The following is a 22,290-nucleotide window of genomic DNA, read 5'->3' as shown; positions in this document are numbered from 1 at the left end:
CCAATTTGCATGCTAATAAGCACCTAATTAATGGTGACTACGTTCCCCATACTAAAGTGTTAGCCATTTTGATTTGTATAGCCCAATATCACAAACTACAGATGCGTCTCAGTGGGTCTCCCTTTACTGTAGTTCAGCCTTTAAAACCGGGAAATTAACAACATTTAAACGGTATCACCAGATTACCGGAAGCACACGGGCCCTCAGCGCGGTCTCGTCTCGCATCCCCGTGATGTCCAGGTTCCATCCGGACATCCGGCTCTAGAATAAAAGAAGAAGACCGTTACCAGAAAGTGCAAAGGGGGGCATCTAGCTGAGCATGTTACCTGAGGTGCTGGAAATATGTTAAACTTAACGATTATTTTTAATCAAATATATAAAAAAGAAGAATAAAACCACAAAACACCGAGTGCCAAATACTGACTTTGCGTACCGTTTCGCTTTGCCCCCCCCATCCCCCCCCATCCGCTGGTTCGCCTTTAACTTTGAAAAACCGCTGACCGGATGTTGTCCCTGTTTCACTCTCTTAGTGATGCTGTAGAAAATGACGGTCGGACCCGAGGAACCATCTGCGCCGTTCGCCCCGACGGTAGTTTGAGCGGCGACGGAGGCGGAGAGCGGACCATGCGGCGTGATCCCGGCCGGGCCCAGACACGGGGGACCGGGCGGCAGTGAGCTCGTCCACGCCGGTTCGGCCTCGCGCCCGCGAAGCGGATGGAAACGTTGCGCCAGTCTCGGCGTGTTTGGGGAGGGTGAAAGCGGAAGACTTGCGCATCGACGGACCGCAAAGAGGCGCTGCACAAAAAAGAAAAAAGAAAAAAAGGAAAAGGGAGCCCCGGCAGCCGCCCGGCCTGCAGCTTTATTTCAACATGCGTCTGCACCGCGGCCGCTTCAGAAGGTACGGAACTACCCCGGGGGGAGGGGGGAGGGAGGGAGGGGGGGGGGAGTCGCGCTTAGCATGTAGCCGGGCTAGGGCCCGGTCGGTGGGACCTGGGTTCCGATTCCGCTCGGAACAGTTTGCAGAGCGTCTTCCCCCCCCCCCCTGCGCTCCCCCCCCCCCGTCGTTTCCTGTCTGCCTCCGCTGTCCCTGTCCGGGGCGGGGGGGGGGGGAGTAAACGCCTAAAGAAGCGCCGGGTTGACAGCCGCCTCGTAACTTGCGACGGGGCTGTTCGCGCTGGCGCGGGACTCTCCGGCGTGTCAGCCCCCCCCCCCCCGAGCGACGATGCGTCGTTGTCGGGACGTGCAATTGTTGCCATATTTGATTTTTTTCTCCTTGCCCTCGCCACGTGCGGGACTTTCGAGTCACTCTTGAGTTCGCCTCGTCGGCGGCAGCACCTGTCTCACCTGTGCGCGGTGCCGGAAGTAAGCTGTCAAGCCGGCGTGCCCGAAACGTCTCCACGTACGTGCTTGGGGAGCGGTTATCTGGCTGGAGTCGTTGCCCACACTTGGTGGAAGTTGGATGCGATGTGCTCGGTGGAGGTGGAGGTGGCGGTGGAGGTCGGCCCAGGGCCTGTTGATACACCTGTGTCTACACCTGCGTCTGATGCGCCTGCGCCCAGAGGCGTGAGGGAGTTGTGATGCTGAAGCGCGGGGACGCGCTTCCCGAAGGAGGGGAGGGGAGGGGGGGTAGACTAGACTCGCTAGCCCTTGGCTAACGGGTGTCCGACCCGTTAGTTGACTGGTTAGCGTGGTCGCCCGTGGTGCGGGACATCCGTGTTCGGTTCCCGGCTGCGGCGAATTCCCGGCTGCCTCCCGAATTCCCTAAATTGGGTTGCGCCCAGTGTGACTCCGGCGTCCGGGTGGCGTAGCGGTCTATTCCATTGCCTGCCAACACGGGGATCGCCGGTTCGAATCCCTGCCTTACCTCCGGCTTGGACAGGCATCCCTACAGACACAATTTGCCGCGTCTGCGGGTGGGTATGTGTCCTGGTCGCTGTACTAGCGCCTCCTCTGGTCGGTTGGGGCGCCTGTTCGAGGGGGAACTGAGGGGAATAGCGTGATCCTCCCACACGCTGCATCCCCCTGGCGAAACTTCTCACTGTCAGGTGAAAAGAAGCGGCTGGCGACTCCACATGTGTGGGAGGAGACATGTAGTAGTTGCAGCCCTCCCCGGATCGGCCGGGGGGGGCGGGGCAACGACGGGGCCGGTTCGGAAGAGTGGAGTAATTGGCCGGATACAATTGGAGAGAAAATACAAAAAAGGTTACAGTGTAGGTTAGCTAGCTAGGTGGACGGAGGAAGGATGGCGAAGAGACAGTGTTGCTGTTTGATAGCTCAACAGAGCCCAGATTTATTCCCTTGCACCAGCACCAGCCAACCCGAGGTTGAGGTGTCCCGTGTAAAAGCAGTTAAACAGGGTGTCTGACCCGCTGGCTCTCTCTGTTACTTGAACTCGCTATTAGCTAATTCTCCATAGCGCAATCTGCCTCGAGTCTCAGTCATTCTCCAGTAGGCTCCGCAAGGCTAACCACTGTGCCACCGGGCCATCGGTGGCACAGTGGTTAGCACTGTCGTCTCACAGCAAGAAGGTCCAGTGAGACGGCACAGTGGTTAGCACTTTCGCCTCACAGCAAGAAGGTCCAGTGAGACGGCACAGTGGTTAGCACTGTCGCCTCACAGCAAGAAGGTCCAGTGAGACGACAGTGCTAACCACTGTGCCACCGGGCCATCGGTGGCACAGTGGTTAGTACTGTCGCCTCACAGCAAGAAGGTCCAGTGAGACGACAGTGCTAACCACTGTGCCACCGGGCCATCGGTGGCACAGTGGTTAGCATGTCGTCTCACAGCAAGAAGGTCCAGTGAGGCGACAGTGCTAACCACTGTGCCACCGGGCCATCGGTGGCACAGTGGTTAGCACTGTCGCCTCACAGCAAGAAGGTCCAGTGAGACGACAGTGCTAACCACTGTGCCACCGGGCCATCGGTGGCACAGTGGTTAGTACTGTCGCCTCACAGCAAGAAGGTCCAGTGAGACGACAGTGCTAACCACTGTGCCACCGGGCCATCGGTGGCACAGTGGTTAGCATGTCGTCTCACAGCAAGAAGGTCCAGTGAGGCGACAGTGCTAACCACTGTGCCACTGGGCCATCTGTGGCACAGTGGTTAGCACTGTCGCCTCACAGCAAGAAGGTCCAGTGAGGCGACAGTGCTAACCACTGTGCCACCGGGCCATCTGTGGCACAGTGGTTAGCACTGTCGTCTCACAGCAAGAAGGTCCAGTGAGACGACAGTGCTAACCACTGTGCCACCGGGCCATCTGTGGCACAGTGGTTAGCACTGTCGTCTCACAGCAAGAAGGTCCAGTGAGACGGCACAGTGGTTAGCACTGTCACCTCACAGCAAGAAGGTCCAGTGAGACGGCACAGTGGTTAGCACTGTCACCTCACAGCAAGAAGGTCCAGTGAGACGGCACAGTGGTTAGCACTGTCGCCTCACAGCAAGAAGGTCCAGTGAGACGGCACAGTGGTTAGCACTGTCACCTCACAGCAAGAAGGTCCAGTGAGACGGCACAGTGGTTAGCACTGTCACCTCACAGCAGGAAGGTCCAGTGAGACGGCACAGTGGTTAGCACTGTCACCTCACAGCAAGAAGGTCCAGTGAGACGGCACAGTGGTTAGCACTGTCACCTCACAGCAAGAAGGTCCAGTGAGACGGCACAGTGGTTAGCACTGTCACCTCACAGCAAGAAGGTCCAGTGAGACGGCACAGTGGTTAGCACTGTCGCCTCACAGCAAGAAGGTCCAGTGAGACGGCACAGTGGTTAGCACTGTCGCCTCACAGCAAGAAGGTCCAGTGAGGCGACAGTGCTAACCACTGTGCCACCGGGCCATCGGTGGCACAGTGGTTAGCACTGTCGCCTCACAGCAAGAAGGTCCAGTGGGGCGACAGTGCTAACCACTGTGCCACCGGGCCATCGGTGGCACAGTGGTTAGCACTGTCGCCCCACAGCAAGAAGGTCCTGGGTTCGAATCCCGGGGTTGTCCAACCTTGGGGGTCATCCCAGGTCGTCCTCTGTGTGGAGTTTGCATCTTCTCCCCATGTGGGTTTTGTTGGGTGCTCCGGTTTCCCCCACCATCAAAAACGACATGCATGTTAGGGTTAATACTCCTGTCTGTGCCCCTGACCGAGGCGTGGCAAGACAAACTGGAGCCGGTCCCCGGGCGCTGCACGGCGGCTGCCCGCTGCTCCTAGCTACACAGCTAGGATGGGTTGAATGCAGAGAGGAATTTCCCTACGGGAATCAATAAAGCATATCAAGGTAAAAAAAAATAAATCAAAACACCAGTTCATTTGATGATGGGGACAGATGACAGATTTGAGTCTGACCTCCATGCCAGCTTCCCTTCAGATGGACGCGTGCATCGCCAGTGTACTACAGTAGGAAGGGAATGCCGTCAAGTTACTGCAGCCACAGATTAGATACAAAATGGATTCGGTTTTCATCCGACAAGACCCCCCGAAATGGTCTTTGTGGGGTGTTTTGTGATAACATTGCTGGCGTATGACTTTTGATAGGATTGGCAGGGACATTACCAAGCGGCTCCTTGGTGCCATAAAGCTGAAGCGCTGCCATAGCCGAGTCGTCGCATCATTAAGTTTCAAATAGCCAACTTTTATCAGTCTTAAACTTCAGACAAAGCACAGGGTTCAGTTTCATGAGCATGTTGTATAATTATATACCAAAATCCATCTACTATTAACCTAATATTGTCTTGCACCACTGCATGCCCCCCTTTTCCCATCAGTGATTATATAACAATAGCTGAGTTTTGTAAATGACTTGGTAATATAAACATGACAGTTTCTTATTGTAGATATTCTATTAAGTTGCCAGAGTTTTAATACTGGTACACAGACAACAGTACCTCTAACAGTACTAACATAGTACCACAGTACATACTGATACACATGGTACACAGACAACAGTACCTCTAACAGTACTAACATAGTACCACAGTACATGCGTGTACACATGGTACACAGACAACAGTACCTCTAACAGTACTAACATAGTACCACAGTACATACTGATACACATGGTACACAGACAACAGTACCTCTAACAGTACAAACATAGTACCACAGTACATACTTGTACACATGGTACACAGACAACAGTACCTCTAACAGTACTAACATAGTACCACAGTACATACTGATACACATGGTACACAGACAACAGTACCTCTTAACAGTACTAACATAGTACCACAGTACATACTGATACACATGGTACACAGACAACAGTACCTCTAACAGTACGAACATAGTACCACAGTACATACTGATACACATGGTACACAGACAACAGTACCTCTAACAGTACTAACATAGTACCACAGTATATACTGATACACATGGTACACAGACAACAGTACCTCTAACAGTACTAACATAGTACCACAGTACATACATGTACACGTGGTACACAGACAGTGGGACGTCTAGTGGGCTGTGACCTGACTAGCTTCAGGACACAATACCTGTGAAGACCTGACCCATACATGTGCACCATAGTACTTCTTACTAGATATATAGTTATAAGCGGGTTAAATCAGAGAAAGAGGGTTTTGAAGTAATTAAGGCTTGGCCGTCTGAACCCCAGAACTATCGTACCTATGAAAGTGATTGAGGTCGGCGTTGCCCCACATCTGTGTTCCTAGACAGAATAATTGATGTGTTAGTTGTTACCGGGCAACAAATTGACTTACTGTAAACTCATCAATGGGACTTTTTTGTTTTTCTAGTTCTGCTTAGTAACGCAACGTAAATCCAGGACGGACTCACCGAGGCCTAAAAGAAGGTCCAGGCCTTTGCTGTTTCGTAATTTTTTTTCTTTGAAATCTTTTCTTTACCAGTGCCAATCAGAATTTTTCCATCCGATAATGGACATACATGTAAAATTAGAGAGGGTCCCCCCCCCTTTTTTTTCTCCCCAGTTATACTTGGCAAATTACCCTGTTTTCCAAGCTGTCCCGTTCGCTGCCCCACCCCCTGCTCCGATCCGGGACTGCCACATGCCTCCTCCCATACATGCGGAGTCACCAGCCGCTTCTTTTCTCCAGGGGGATGGAGCACGTGGGAGGATCACGCTATCCCCCCCCCAGTTCCCCCTCCTCCCCGAACAGGTCGCCCGACCGACCAGAGGAGGCGCTAGTGCAGCGACCAGGACACACATCCCGCTTCCTACTCGCAGACACGGCCAATTGTGTCTGTAGGGAGGCCCCGACCAAGCCGGAGGTAACACGGGGATTCGAACCGGCGATCCCCGTGTCGGTAGGCAACGGAATAGACGCTGCGCCACCCGGACGCCCTAAAGAGGATTTTTTTTTTTTTTTTGTATGGAAAAATTGCGAAGACAGACACGCCAAAATATCAAGTGTCTGTGTCAGTAAGGAACTAAAACTACCATTACTCATACTGGTGCTGCTCCTACCAACCGCGATACCGTGATAAATTATCATTTTTATTTAAACCGTACACGGGCATTTATGAAAAATATCCACATCCCTAAGAAATCTAAGAAACAAGATATCTTAATATCTAGCTTGTTAGTAAGGAGTTAGGAATGATTGATGTTTTTCTACAAACTGCAAAAAAAAAGAAAGTAAAAACTGATGATCAACGACTAGGTAATATTGTGGGACTCTATGTTAATTATTGCACTTGCAGGATGCATGTCGGACTGCTAAGAAAACCTGAGTAGAACTTCAGTATAAACCAAATTCGATAAATATGTTCTGCTCTTCTCTTGTTTCTTCTTCTCTGCAGGGACTGACGATTAAACGCAGCTCTATTAACACACGAGCCTCTCCTGCTGTATGGAGCCACAGCGAGATTTAAACATCATTATCCGCCAAGCAAACGCCGACTAAGAACAACCCTACCCAGAGATACACACACACACACACATACCCACACACGATGGCAAGTAGGAGGAAGTCCACCACGCCTTGCATGGTGCCTCCCCAGGAGACCGTCGACTCCGACCAGGAGATGGAGGACATGGCGGACAACGCCGAGGAGGTTTCCGGCAACGGAGCGGGCGTAGGCTCCGCGTTGGAAATTTCCAGCTTCTTCGAGGAGAGGGACGAGGAGGCGGATGGCAAGCAGGTTTCCAATCACTACATGGACTCAAACTCGGCGGAAGGCGGCTACGAGTGTAAATACTGCAGCTTCCAGACGTCTGAGCTCAACTTGTTCACCGTGCACGTGGACACGGAGCATCCAGACATAGTTCTCAACTCCTCCTACGTCTGCATGGAGTGTGACTTCCACACCAAGAGGTATGAACTAAGGGTGTCCGTGTGGGCCAAAAATTCAGAATTTAAATCATATTTATTGCCAAGTACAGGAACGTACAAGGAATTTGCCTTTGTATATTGGTGCAAGAGGGGAGACATTAAAGGTAAATAGTAAAGATAAAAGTTCAAAATAATATATATAAGAGGAAATTGAATTAAAAGGAAGGTGCAATAAGGCGCAATCGACGCCGGTTCAGAGTAGGGCTGGGCGATGTGAACAAAATCAAATATCACAATATTTTTGGACCAAATACCTCGATATCGATATTGTGACGATATGACGGACAAGACCATTGGTGCTTTCACAAAACATTTCCACGGTCAGATTTTTGATAGATTATCACCAGTAATGCCTATATAATAACTAAGAGGGCAAAGGCAAATAAATAATAGAACGGCTAGAAGTCTGCTAAGTTCAGAAAGTTACATGACTTTACTGTAATGTAGTCTTTTAATGTAGCCTTAATGAGGAAAAGACTTCACTTGTGCCATATCATTACGGTATCCAAAATCCCAGACGATATCTAGTCTCGTATCGCTATATCGATATTGTATCGATATATTGCCTAGCGGTAGTTCAGAATTGAACATGAGACCACATGGCAGCCCCTGATGCCTGGCACTGGGTGCAGGAGCTGTACTTACAAAAAGTTAGACGATAATTTTAAGAAGTTATTTACAGAATAAGAGTTATGTAAAGGGTAGTGCGGGTTTTATGCAAGGTGTCCATATGCAGAGAGCACAGTAGGGCAGATAAAAGGGGGGTGGAGGGTGGGTGGGCGGCAGTGTCAGGATCTGTGGGTGTCTGGGGGCTTGTTAGAAAGGCTTGCGGCTGTAGGGAAGAAGCTGTTTTTGTGGCGCGAGGTTCTGGATGTTATAGACCTTAGCCTCTTGGCAGAGGGGAGTGTTTTGAAAAGACCATGGCCTAGGTGGGAAGGGTTGGCCATGAGCTTTCTTGCTCAGCTCAGTGTCCTGGAGGCATACAGGTCATTGAGGGATGGCAGGTTGCAGCCAATCACCTATTCAGCAGAGCGAAATGTAAGCTGCAGACCTTGACAGTGGCAGCAGGGTGTACCAGATAGTGATGGAGGAGGTGAGGATGGACTCAGTGATGGCAGTGCAAAAGTGCACGATCATTGGCTTTGGCAGGTTGAACTTTTTCAGCTGCCACAGCAAGTACATCCCCTGCTGTGCCCTCTCGGTTAGGGAGCTGATGTTCGGCTCCCACTGGAGTTCCTGGGCGATGATGGTGCCCAGGAACTGGTAGGATTCCACAGTGTCGACTGGGGAGCCACACAGGGTGATGGGAGTGGGTGGGGCTGGGTACTTTATGAAAGTCCACAACCATCTCAGCTGTCTTTAGAGCGTTGAGCTCCCAAGTTGTTTTGGCCGCACAAGGACACCAGATGGTCAATCTGCCACCTGTAGGCGGACTCATACCTACCAGAGATGAGCCCAATAAGGGTGGGGTTATCAGCAGACTTCAGGAGCTTGACTGACTGGTGACTGGAGGTGCAGCTGTTCGTATACAGGAAGAAGAGTAAAGGGGAAAGGACACAGCCTTGAGGGGAACCGGTGCTGTGCTGATAGTCCGGGAGTCAAAGACGTGATTGCTCAGTTTCACATGCTGCTTCCTGTCAGAAAGGAAATCGGTGAGCCACCTGCAGGTGGAGACAGGCATGTGCAGCTGAGAGAGCTTGTCCTGCAGCAGATCTGGGATGATGATGTTGAAGGCAGAGCTTAAATCCACAAACAGGATCCTGGGGTAGGTTCCTACAGAGTCCAGGTGCTGAAGGATGAAGTAGAGTGCTGGTTTTACTGGGAGTTAGGTTTATGCTGAAACATACGTATGTTTGTGAGTACATGTGATGCATTGACACTGATGTGCATGCCTGCACACTTGCAGTTAAACTCCCCAAAAGATTTTCCATTAGATGGTGGGGGTGGTGAGGTGTATACTATCGACGTATGTCAAAAAATTTGCCTGTCTGCTTACTTTGGTTCATTTTGTCGTCATAACAACGCTACCGGGAAACTTTCCACAGCCCTCCATAACACCAAGCTATAGTCAGTTTCACTGTGGTAGTTATGTTCTTAATACAAATGTGGTATAAAGATATGAGTAGTCCTGAGATGAGTCACCTTTCACCTCATTGGAACGGTCAGTTGTGTTGGTTTAAATCACTATTTAGGGAAAATGAACTCAGAATTTGAAACATGTCATGTAGTCACCGTGTTATGACAGCCACCAAAATACCAAACAGTGCTGCAAATCTCCAGCATGGCTTTATTATGAGACAAATTCACATTTCACAGACAAAATGATGAATAATCAGAGAATTACTGATTGTTCTTTTGAAAACCTGTAATTCTATGGTCAAGTGACATGAACTTTTGTTGCACATATGTGTTTTCAGTACACTGAAAGCTAAAATATTCATCCTCACAGTTCTCTGATGGGGGATTAGTTGGTGAGTGATGCAGTTAGCGGATGGAATGGCTTGGATAGGGTAAATGCTGCTTGTATGTGACTTAATTTCTTTAATGCTTTCCTGAATAAATCTGAGCAGTAATTGTCAGGCTAGCTGACTGGCCCGAAAAATATCATCTTCTTTTTTTTTCTTTTCAAAACTATTTTTATTAGTGTTCGTTAACATGGTAAACAATAGTTTCTACAATTGTTTCAACATTTTTTCAAACATACACAAAAAAGTAATGGCATATAAACATTATGTATATGGCAAAACAGTAGTTAGAAACATACATATGTAAAAAAAAAATTGTGTAGTAAAAGAAAAAAATATACCCCCCCCCCCCGCAAAGCTTAACAAAAACAGAACAAAACAAGTCTTCGTGGTAAATTGAAGCATATGTACTGTCAGAGCTACACGTTAGTCTTGAGTAATCAAAGGAGCAAAATTACAAGGAAAATAATCAACAGCCAGCTTCACTGAGGTACACTCTGGAACTGCAATGTCTCTATATGGTCAAAGAGGGGTTGCCATATTTTGAAAAATTTAGCCGTAGACCCGTGTAGTGTGTATTTGCTCTTTTCTAATTTACTAAAATGAAGAACGTCTCCGATCCAAGCCTCATGGGATGGAGGAGAGTATGACTTCCAATTAAGTAATGTCAGTCTTTTAACCAATTGGGTCAAGAAGGCCACAAGGTCTGCTTTAATTTTTGGCAGGACCACTGTAATCTGGTATTACCCCAATGCAATTGTATTACTTAATGCAATTGGATCAAAGTGCACCTGAGGTACCCCAATAACGTTTCAGAAATATTGGACCAATAGTTATGAAGAGATGGGCAAGACCAAAACCTATGAATCAGTGAAGCAGGAGCTTGGTGACACCTGTGAAAGACAGGGTTACTATCAGGGTAAATTTGAGAAAGTCTTGAGCTTTGTCCAGTGAGTGCGGTGTATAATTTTACATTGGATTACACCATGTTTGGCACATATATACTTAGCACAAAAAGTAAGGAAATGTGTGTTTGGTAGATTATTTCTTTGTTGTAACAATGCTTCTTGGCAATAAATCTTATAGCGTTGGAAAGCCTGTTTATCTCCCTTTTAAATGGGGCCACATGTGTAAGGAACATGCATTTGTGGGATGAGCAGCAGAGCTGAGTATGTGGGTTACGCCCATGAAAAATTTGCCAAATCTTCTCTGCCAATGCCAAACAGCTTATTTTGCTGTTGCTATTGACTCTTTATTTTGAGTGTCTGGTACCCCAGGTGCTGACAATCAGCTGCCTGATATAAGATTTATTGCCAAGAAGCATTGTTACAACAAAGAAATAACCTACCAAACACACATTTCCTTACTTTTTGTGCTAAATTTAGATGAAGAGTGGACCCAGAGAAGAATATCATCCCATAGGTCAGTGTTAATTTCTTCGCTTATATCCTGCTCCCAAGATGTTTTGACAGCTAGCAATGAGGAACTCTGAAGAGAGAAAATTCTCTCATATCCACATGAGACGATGCCTTTTGATGTAGGGAGTTGCAGTGTTACAGTGTTACAATTTCATTTAGCAGACGCTTTTATCCAAAGCGACGTACATCTGAGAGTTAATGCAACACAAGCAAGAATCTATTCAGGAGGCGACAACATAAGTGCCAAAAAACTAGGTTCAAGTCCAATAGGACATAGGTGTCAACATGCAGTGCACAAAGGCAAAGAATAGGGTGCATAGAAGCTATTTTTTTTAAAATGTTTATTTTTATTATTTTTTTATTAATACCATCAGGTGTGGAGGTGTTCGTGAAAGAGCTGGGTGTTTAGCTTCTTCTTAAAGATGGAGAGGGACTCAGTGGATCGAATGGAGTTTGGTAACTCATTCCACCACCGGGGAAGTACAGAAGAGAAGAGTCTGGCTAGTGACTTAGGGCCCCGTTGTGGCGAAAGTGCCAGGTGCCTTTCATTGGCAGAGTGTAGTGAGTGAGACTGAGTGTAGACTTGAATGAGGGAGTTCAGGTAGGCGGGAGCCGTTTTAGTTGCTGTTTTATAAGCGAGCATTAAGGTTTTGAATTTGATGCGGGCAGCAACTGGGAGCCAGTGGAGGGATATGAACAGCGAAGTGACATGCTGTTTTGGGTTGGATGAAGACCAGATGTGCTGCCGCATTCTGAATCATTTGCAGAGGTTTGAAAGGGCATCCAGGGAGACCTGCCAGTAAGGAGTTGCAGTAGTCAATGCGCGATATTACAAGAGCCTGTACCAGGAATTGTGCTGCATGCTCAGACAGGTAGAGTCTGATTTTCCCGACGTTGTATAGGGGCAAATCGGCACGACCGAGCAATCGAGGTCACGTGAATCTTAGTGGTCGAGGGGGGATATACTAAGTCAATAAATCACAAATGTATGAAGGAGCAAGACCATTTAAAGCCTTAAAAGTGAGCAGTAAAAATTTAAAATCAATTCGAAATATAACAGGGAACCAGTGTAGGGAGGCAAGCACAGGAGTAATATGATCATGCCTCCTTGACCCGGTAATGAGCCAAGCAGCAGCATTTTGTACCAGCTGCAGACGGTGGAGGGAGCCCTTGCTGATACCAGAATAAAGTGCATTACAATAGTCAAGCTGAGAATGGATAAAAGTATGTACAACTTTTTGCAGATCAGCAATTGATAAAAATGACCTAATTTTGGAGATTGGCTTGAGCTGGAAAAAGCAGGACTGAACAATGAACAACATGTTTGATTTGATTATCAAAACTGGGGTTAGCATCGAATATTATCCCAAGATTCCTAGCAGCCTGCTTAAGAGTACCTGACAAACCACCAAGATTGGTAGCAAAAGGGCTGATGGAATTTCGGGACCGAACAAAATGACCTCAGACGTATCATTAAATTTGAAAAAGATTTCAGACATCCAGGATTTAATGTCAGAGAGGCAATTTGTGAGATTTGCTAGAGCACTAGGATCTGTGGGTTTTAGTGGCACGTACAACTGAGTGTCGTCAGCATAAAAATGGTAGAGCACATCGTGATTTTGAATGACCTGACCAAGGGGCAGCATGTACATAGAAAAGAGAAAGGAGCCAAGAACTCAGCCTTAAGGGACACCACAACTCAACTGAGCCACAGAGGAGGTAGAGTTACCCAGAACAACAGAAAAAGTTCTGTGGGTGAGGTGAGCTAAGAGCCGAGCCCTTGATGCCAACCCTAGTCTCTAAGCGATGTAAGAGGATGTTGTGATCGACCGTGTCAAAGGAAGCACTTAAGTCTAAAAGAACTAAAATCGAGCACTCACCTCTTTCTGCAGTCAGCAGTAGGTCATTAGTAACCTTAACTGGAGCTGTGTCAGTACTATGAAGTGCTCTAAAACCAGACTGGAAACTATTAATAACAATATCAGTGTTCATAAAAGAAATCAGCTGAGAAGAAATTACTCTCTCCAGAACCTTAGATTGAAAGAACAATTTGGAGATTGGCCTGTAGTTACTTAGGGACAGGGGATCTAAATTAGGTTTCTTCAGCAATGGGTGAATGATGGCATGCTTAAAACTGTCTGGAAAAGAACCAAAGGCCAGAGAATTATTAATAATTTGCAGAATAATGGGGCTGATAATAGAAAATACCTCCTTGAGCAGCTTAGTGGGAATGATGTCTAGGATGCAGGAGGAGGAGTTCATATTGGAGACTGTACTCTCTAACACTGAAATTGTAAATGGTTGAAAGAGGCAGAATTAACATGGGGAATGGAACAAATGCAAGCCTGGCTGGATTTTGGACCTAATATTCTCCACCTTATTTATGAAATGAGTGAGAAATTTTTCAGGCAACTCAACATCAGGTTCAAAAAGAGAGGTGGAGGGACCATTAATAACAGAATCAGTTACCCTGAAGAGAATTTGGGGATTGTGGTTATTTCTTGATTAGTTCAGAGAAATGTGCTGATCTCGCATCCTTAAACTGCCTTCTGGTAGATTAACTTTTGTTTTTTAAGGGTGTTATGTGCTAATTCGGATTTGTTGACCTTCCATTGTCGTTCTGTTTTTCTGCAGAGTCTTCTAAGGGCACAAGTGTAATCATTCAGCCAAGGGAGGTTTATTTGATTTTTGTTTCCCAGCTTTAAACAGTGCAGTTGGGTCGAGGATGGGTAGGCACTGATCATTGAATGAATTTAATAGTGTGTCTGGATTGAGGAGGGATTAAAGGATGATGAATTAAAAGCATCACAGAATTTAACTGCAGAGCCAGCATTGAGAAAGCGAGAACATGTTTTAGGATAGTGACTAGGAGTAGCGAGCTGTAGTGGGACTTGGAAAATGACAGCTTTATGGTCAGATACAGGCATATCCACCAGATTGAGACATTTGAGAGACAAACCATATGAGAGTACAAGGTCTACGATGTGGTCTTTGGAATGTGTGGCCCCTTTAATAGATTGAATGAGGTTAAAACAATCCATAAGAACCAAAAAATGTCAGGTGAGAGAATGGGAAGGACAACACACATGAATATTAAAATTGCCAAGAATAAGCACCCTGTCATATTTTGGCATGACAAGAGATAAAAGGTCAGAAAACTCAGAGGTAAAATGAACTGAATTAGGGGGCCAATAAATTAAGATGCAGTGTAAAGGGGGGAGGGACGGTGATTAAAAAACATAAAACCTCAAATGAGATAAAATTACCAAAAGTAACAGGATGGCACTTAAGACCTAACCTATAAAAATAGCTAGGCCACCCCCTCTACCAGAGGGCCTGTGAATGTGAAAATATGCAAAATCAGGGGGGCTAGCCTCAATAAGGGGAACATTGTCCCCTTCAGCCCAGGACGACTGGTGGTTAGGTGTCAAGTAGAAAGCAAGCCATGGCTAACTGTGGCATTACCATTGTGCTCACTGACAAGCAGCTCATCCAGTATAATAAACCTGTTCTCCAGCCAAACCTCTGTTGAGACATTGGTGGAACTGTGCTTGTTGTGTCTGACTCTTCTGTTACCCTGGACAGTGTCTGTCCAGAGCTCAGGATTTTACACTGCGAGGGTAGAACAGGTCTTAGGTCTTGCTTCCTGGTTTAGCCAATAGCACATATCCAGAGCCGCTGTGGTGTCGGTCTCACGCGGGTTCAGGCCGGACCAGGGAATAGTGTCTGCATAGTCATCGGTGTGGGGCTCATTATGTCCGAAAGCTGCTTCGCAGCGCATTTCATGACCCTGGTTCTGATCGTCAGGCAGTTCGGGGACATCGGCTTGGGAAGCAGCAGTCAAAGTGTCAATAACTTTTTCATCCTCTTGTATTTGGTAGAGCAAAGAGATTCTTTTTTCAAGCCCTGTGATTTTCTGGCTGAGCATGGCACAGTGATGCATTCAGTGGAGGGCGAAGAGAGAGGAGGCATTTTTCCCAAGGCCTGAAGACTGAAAATGGGAACATGGCTGTATTTCCAGAAATCAAACAAAAGGCTGAACGACGGAGTATAAAATCGCTGATTACGGCCACAGCAGAGGGCTGAGTCCATACAGTTTTCGCTACATACAGCGAAAGCACTACGGAGTCGGCGACTCCAGTGCGACCAAGTCTGTGTAACAATCAATGATCCGATCAAATCCAGAAAGTAGTACAGGTAAACTTTAAAAGTTGTTAAAAGTAATGTACTGAGTGATGAAACGTATCTTGTCAGTAAATGTTTCCAGATGAAGTGATTCAACCTTCTTTGATATTTTCTTGAGCCATTCTCTTTCCTCCCCCGTTCAGATACGATGCCCTGCTGGAGCACAACGCACGCCACCACCCGGGCGAGGATAACTTCACACGGACGATGGTCAAGCGCAACAACCAGACCATCTTCCAGCAGACAGTCAACGACCTGACCTTTGACGGCAGCTTCGTCAAAATGGAGGAGGAGGAGGAGGCCGAGGAAACCTCCTGCCGGGGCATTGCTCTCAGCAAGACGCCAATCATGAGGGCCAGGTGCAGGACAGAGCCCAAGAAGTTCACCTCCATTGCAAGCAAGATGATTGCCATAGACACTGATGACATCATCAAAGTGGAGAGCGATGAGGACTACGAGGACGATGACAAGGAGCCACCCACGCTCTCACCCGCCCCAATGGCCGCCATCAATGCCCCCCCACCACGGCTCATGGCCGTTTCCACACCGACATCCATACAGGTGCAGCCCGTCCAGCAGAGCATCGTGGTCAACAGCCCCAACGTGCTGCAGATCAAGACGGCTGCCAACTCGGGTGGTGCCACCGTGCTCCCCCCGGGGACGCTGGCCCAGGTCCTGTCGGCCCTTCAGAACCAGCAGAGTGGTTCGCAGACCCAAACCCAGCTCCTCATCCCTGTCAGCAGCATCCCGACCTACAACACCGCCATGGATAACAATGTCCTGCTGGTCAGCGCCTACAACAGGTACACAGCTGAGCTTTGTAGAAGTGTTGTAGAACGCCATGTGCACGTTTTACGTAGAGAAACACCAAACAACCCCAAATGTACTCGGTCATTTAAAGTCTTTTCATTCAAGGATGCACAAAATTGAAATTTTTGCTGATATTAGTTGATTTTACATGGTCATCCCCGCCGATTCATTTTATTGTGATACCTGCTGCCTTCACTCATCACAAAAGGTTTATAGAAATGCACAGAAAGTGACATATTACATTTATCCATTCGAAATAGCATAGTTACATTGAAACAGACATAGACCACACTGCAGACATTTCTTTGCAGGTTGTGGCATCACTGGTCTTTCCATCAACGCCTGTCATTACCACTGGCACGTAAATGCGTCATCATATCGGTATGACATCACGGGTGTTATTTTGGCGTCTGACTCGATACTGATGGCACTTTTGTTTTTCTTTGTTTGGATTTTGTCCCCCCATTTTCTCCACAATTGTATCCGGCCAATTACCCCGCTCTTCTGAGCCTTCCTGATCGCTACTCCATCCACCCCCTCTGCTGATCCGGGGAGGGCTGCAGACTACCACATGCCTCCTCCGATACATGCGGAGTCGCCAGCCGCTGCTTTTCACCTGACAGTGAGGAGTTTCCCCTGGGGGACGTAGCGCGTGGGAGGATCACGCTATTCCCCCCAGTTCCCCCTCCCCCCTGAACAGGCGCCCCGACCAGGACACATAACCACATCCGACTTCCCACCCGCAGACACAGACAATTGTGTCTGTAGGGGCGCCCGACCAAGCCGGAGGCAGCACGGGGATTCGAACCGGCGATCCCCGTGTTGGTAGGCAATGGAATAGACCGCTATGCTACCCAGACGCCCCACCAATAACACATTTTGAAGCGATTATTGGCCAATACCGATAAGCTGATAGAGGCATATTGTCCGTTTAATTCTGTTATCATTATTATTTTCTAATGTTTAGTAATGTTTTGCTTTCTTTTTACTGTTGTCTTACCGTAAAGCCCTGCGGGAGAGGAACTATCACTTTCTGTCTCATCAAATGACAGATTTCTCTTCCTCCAGAGAGATTGCAGCCGTGTTCGGTGTTTTTGGTGTGTTTTTCCCAGCACCCCGGCAGTGTTTCTCCCTGCCATTCCCACCTAACAGTAATGGGAATTAAACCGGGGATGCCATCACAGTTTGAATACATATATATAATGGTTTTGATGTTGTTTGACATCCAGTAGTCCGAAATAGTCGTCTCACACTCGGTCTTTTGTAAACTATACAGTGAAGTATATGAACACTAGCGTGTAAACAAGTGCTCCGCATAGCCGCCGCCTTTCCGTTTGAATTTCACTTCACTTGCTGGGATTTGTTGTTGTTCCTCACATCTCAGAACACCAGTGATCAGGATTCAACTAGGTTCACACACACACACACACACACACACACACACACAGAGTCCCTTTAAAAGCACTTTTCTAATGTTGGACCGTGTCGCAGGTTCCCCTATCCCTCCGTCTCAGAGATCATGGGCCTCTCGTCGCAGACCAAGTTCAGCGAGGAGCAGATTAAAGTCTGGTTTTCTGCCCAGCGGCTGAAACACGGAGTCAGCTGGACGCCTGAAGAGGTGGGTGCCGCTTTCGCCCGCCGCCATCTTTTCTCCTCAGCTGAATTTCACGTTGCCTCTGCCGTGGAGCGTTGTGTTGTGGGAAAACCCATTAACATGAGTCGAGCGCACATCAGCACCCTAACAAAGACTCAAGACTCAATACTTTGTTGCTATGTCAACACAGCTTACTGTAATTTGCCGAGTGCTAAGTAGGACTAAGATAACTTGGATTTTATTTTTTTTACTTTATTAACAAAAGAAATATATAAACTCCCGATAAGTTTTGACTTTTGTTGTATCTAACTAGTACCGTCCAATATTTAGATCTTTAAATTTGGTCATGTTGTCTTTTCTGTGCCTACTTACTAGTTTCAATCTTACAGTCAGTCGTATTGTAATGATTTCCACCCTGAAAGACCCAGGGATTCATTTGGAATGTGACGTTATGAGACTGCACTTGCCTTCCCCTCCAACTCAGATTGCTGATTTTTGGGGAAACATATCTGAAGTGGTTCCTCCCTAATGATGTAAGTTGGTATTCCTATTGCAAACACGGAGACTTGAAACTCTTCAGTTTAAGTTTCTAAATGATCAGAATACAAAATTGTAGTCATACTTACTTTGATTATTTAATAAAGGTATACTTTTATCCTTTTTGGTGGAACCGGCCAGCGGGCCAGCCCTACAGAAATGAATGTCCCTGACTGACTGACTGAGTGAGAGATCATGTTCGACGCTATTGGTCCGCTGGATCAGGTGTCCAACAATGTCACCGAAGTTACACGATTGGTTTGCCGAATGCCAAGAGGCATGAGGGAGAGCACGCAGTTGAAGCTCGCCAAATAACGATCACCCTGACAAAACACTCACTGGGCATTTAGAAAAGGGTTGTGCGGCTTTTGCGGCCTCTAAACCTGCGCAAATAAGACAAATAGAATTTTCAACGCACCCGCAAAGGGGGACATACACCCCTACACTACACTGCTAAGTCAATAGCATCTCAGTGCTCCGGTGCTATTTGCATGTATTTAAATTAGGTAATATGGATACATTCGGGGGGGGGGGTGGCACGGTGGCGCAGTGGTTAGCATGGTCGCCTCACAGCAAGAAGGTCCTGGGTTCGAGCTCCGGGGTCGTCCAACCTTGGGGGTCGTCCCAGGTCGTCCTGTGTGTGGAGTTTGCATGTTCTCCCCGTATCCAAAGACATGTAGGTCAGGTGAATCGGCCGTACTAAATTGTCCACAGGTATGAAAGTGTGTGTGTGTGTGGTCCCTGTGTGATGGCCTGGTGGCCTGTCCAGGGTGTCTCCCCACCTGCCGCCCAACGACTGCTGGAATAGGCTCCACCATCCCCCCGACCTGAGAGCAGGATAAGCGGTTCGGATAATGGATGGGTGGATGGACGGATACATTCGGAGCAAAATTGGCCCCTTTCTGGACTTCCGGGTCATGGCAGAGTGAGGACGTCTTTGCAAGGCTCTCCTTGTCTTCTGTATAATTTATTCCTTTAAAACGCGCCTTTTTATTTTTTTTCTTAAACCTGTGCCGTTGTATAACTAACAGTATTATTATGGTCATGATCATTGTTTGACCTGTAATAATGTCTACCAAAAGCGGCGGAGTTAAAAACACCAACAAGCCCGAGCAGACCTCACCACCTAAACCGTGCACAAGTGCGCTAACGGCGGACACGGCTAGCTTAGATCTGGCACAGATCCCGAAGGAATTGAGAGAAGAGGATGTCAAAGCAGACGTGGCGGTAGTGAAGGAGGAAATATTAGCAGAGTTGCATTCTTCTTTATCAGTCCTCCAAACTACTGTCTCTGCACATGGCGAAAACATCGGGGACGTTGAAACCTCAGACAGATGTGGACGGGAGAGTCACAGAGCTTGAAATGTCACATACGGCTCTGAAGGCCGAGAACGCCAATCTACCGTCCAGGCCGGACACTCTGGAAAGCTTCTCAAGGAGGAACGGCATTAGGGTGGCTGGACTAGAGGAGAAAATTGAAATGGAAAAGTTCCTCACCGATGTTTTTCAGGGAGGACAGCTTTACTCGATCGCCTGTGGTGGACCTTGCTCACCCGGACCCTGAGACCGCCGCTGTCGACGGGTCCCCCACGGGCTGTGGTGGTTCGTATGCGTTATTACCAAGCGAAGGAGGAGATCCTGTGGATGTCACGGGAGAGAGGACGGCTAACTTATCGAGGAAAGAAGATCAGTTTCTACCCCGACCTTAGTGCTGATTTATTACGGGAGAGAGCCGCATTCCTCCCGGTGAAGAAACGACTTCGGGAGGCAGGAGTGAAATACTCCTTCTACATCCAGAAAAACTGCGGCTCGATTTCAATGGGGCAAAGCACGCATCTGCAAGTCCGATAGAGGCGGCTGCTTTTCTTAAGACCAAGATTCTGCTGGAGGTGGAATCCTCTCGAACCCTCTCGATCGCTTGTTTTTGTTTTTTTGTTGTTTTTTTTGTTGTTTTTGTTTTTTTGTTTCTTTCTGTATTGTTTGTATTTCCTTTCTTCCAAGTTCCCCTTTTGTCATTTTATCGCTGCCAATTACACTCCTCCTTTTTACTGTAACACTTTCCTTGTACTTCATAGTATTCTGTACCCTAGTATAATAATGCTTTGTATTTTACAGTGCAACCTAGGAAATCATGAGCGTGGTTAGGAATAGTGGTAGAAAGGTCAATTTGATTTCTTGGAATGTGAAATCTCTAAATCAGTCTGTGAGGAGGAATATGTTGCTGGCACATTTGGATCAACTGGGGGCAGGAGTAGCCTTCCTTCAACAGACACACTTACGTAGGGCAGAATTGTTTTAAGAATTCAGGGGAGCTGGGTAGGGAAAGTATTTCATTCCAGGTTTGCTTCTAGGGGGGAACGGTGGGATTTTATTGGAGATGCTCCGATTTGGGATTTTTTGAGCCAATACAACACGCCTAATATTATTGTTGTTGTTTTTTTAGCAAGATCAGCCTATACCAGTCTGATACCACTTCATAACTATACAGTATGTCTCAGAGCCTTTTCTTTCAGTTTCTTTACCAGAGTAGAAGTTTTTTTTTTTGGATAGGGATCAAACTCAAGTGCATTTCAAATAGAAATAGAGTATGAGGTCCAGGGCTGTTGGTGGGTAGACTGTCATATTAAAAAAAAGACATGCAAGTTAGGGTTTATACTCCTCCTGTCTGTGGCCTTGCCCGAGGCATGGCAAGACGAACTGGAGTTGGTCCCCGGGTGCTGCATGGCCGCTGCCCACTGCTCCTAGCTACACAGCTAGGATGGGTTAAATTGCAGAGAAGAATTTCCCTACAGGGATTAATAAAGTATCTCAAAATCAAAGTCAAAAAAAAATTCTACGGCTATTCTGTTACACGAAAGTATATCCTTTGAAAGTGACACAATACTTGCAGACTCAAATGGCAGATTTATTATTGTCACAGGCCAGCTTTTCAATAAGCAGGTTGTCCTTGCCAGTGTATACGCTCCCAACTATGGTGACTGTGCTTTTATTAATTCCTTTTTTTCTTCTATTACTACGACTACTTTTGGCTGCTCCCATTAGGGGTCGCCACAGCAGATCATCCGTTTCCATTTCTTCCTCTTCTGCATCTTCCTCTGTCACACCAGCCACCTGCATGGCTTCCCTCACCGCATCCATAAACCTCCTCTTTTAGTCCAGTCAAAATGGGCAAAAGGTCGGAAAAAATTAGTAAAAAGCTGAAAATTGGTGTATGCACTCCTCTCAGTAGCCTTGATAACATACTAAAAGCCCCCATGTACCCTCCTTGAGCTTTCACCGTTATGACATCATACGTTATATTTACGTGAGAAATGGCCTTATCGGAGATGTATTTTAGTATACACGAGTATATTTTATTTGATTATTTTTGACTGAACGGCCACACGATGTCTTCTCAGAACACAGTTCTGCAGATTGTGGAAGATATTCTGCAAGTTTTTGAAGTAACTCATCAATTGAGGATTGGCGTTCATCATTTCACTCAGGCGTGAGAGCAGTTTTTCGTGTGCCTCGGCCAGAGTGTTGTCTTGTGGACGGCCCGGCTTACGTTCTGATGACAATTTGAAGAAATTTGCGTAACGTTTGCCGTGGTACTTGGCTTCAGCAGCCACCAATTCGATCACAGAATCAACACGCGAAAGTACTGTGTCCCCATTCATCATCGCGTTCATCTGCTGCTTTGGCAATAGTGTCTTTACAGGATGTCGGTCGCACTTTGTGTATACTTTTCCGCCTGCCCGAAGGCTTTTTTGTTTCCACTGATACGTCACAGTCATCACCACAAAACTAGCAGTGTTGTTTTAAGTGAAATGGTGGCAGTGATGATCTGAGGGTTTTGTTTTGGGGGTTTTTTTTGGAGAAGGACGAAGCACGGACACAATACTAGATTGACGTGTATAGTTTTTACGACATATTTTGTGCACATCAATGGATGAAAGGCCAGTCAACCTCGCTGCACGCCGCTTTGTCGAATGGTAT

General features: G+C 47.2%; 1 protein-coding gene across 1 annotated transcript in view; it reads left to right on the top strand.

Moving 5' to 3' along the window:
- Positions 1 to 479: 479 nt before the first annotated feature.
- Positions 480 to 22,290, top strand: part of LOC130128774 (zinc fingers and homeoboxes protein 1-like) — a 40,365-nt gene continuing 18,554 nt past the window's right edge. Inside the window, exons 1-4 of the mRNA XM_056298495.1 lie at positions 480 to 898; positions 6,771 to 7,285; positions 15,515 to 16,174; positions 17,673 to 17,799. Of these exons, the coding sequence (XP_056154470.1) occupies positions 6,924 to 7,285; positions 15,515 to 16,174; positions 17,673 to 17,799 (1,149 nt within the window). The 5' untranslated portion in view covers positions 480 to 898; positions 6,771 to 6,923. The remainder of the gene's footprint in view (positions 899 to 6,770; positions 7,286 to 15,514; positions 16,175 to 17,672; positions 17,800 to 22,290) is intronic.

This window comes from Lampris incognitus, chromosome 18 (genome assembly GCF_029633865.1).
Source record: "Lampris incognitus isolate fLamInc1 chromosome 18, fLamInc1.hap2, whole genome shotgun sequence".
Classification (NCBI taxonomy): Eukaryota; Metazoa; Chordata; class Actinopteri; order Lampriformes; family Lampridae; genus Lampris; species Lampris incognitus.
Note: the sequence above shows the minus strand (reverse complement) of the source record. Positions and strands in the feature narration are given on the sequence as shown.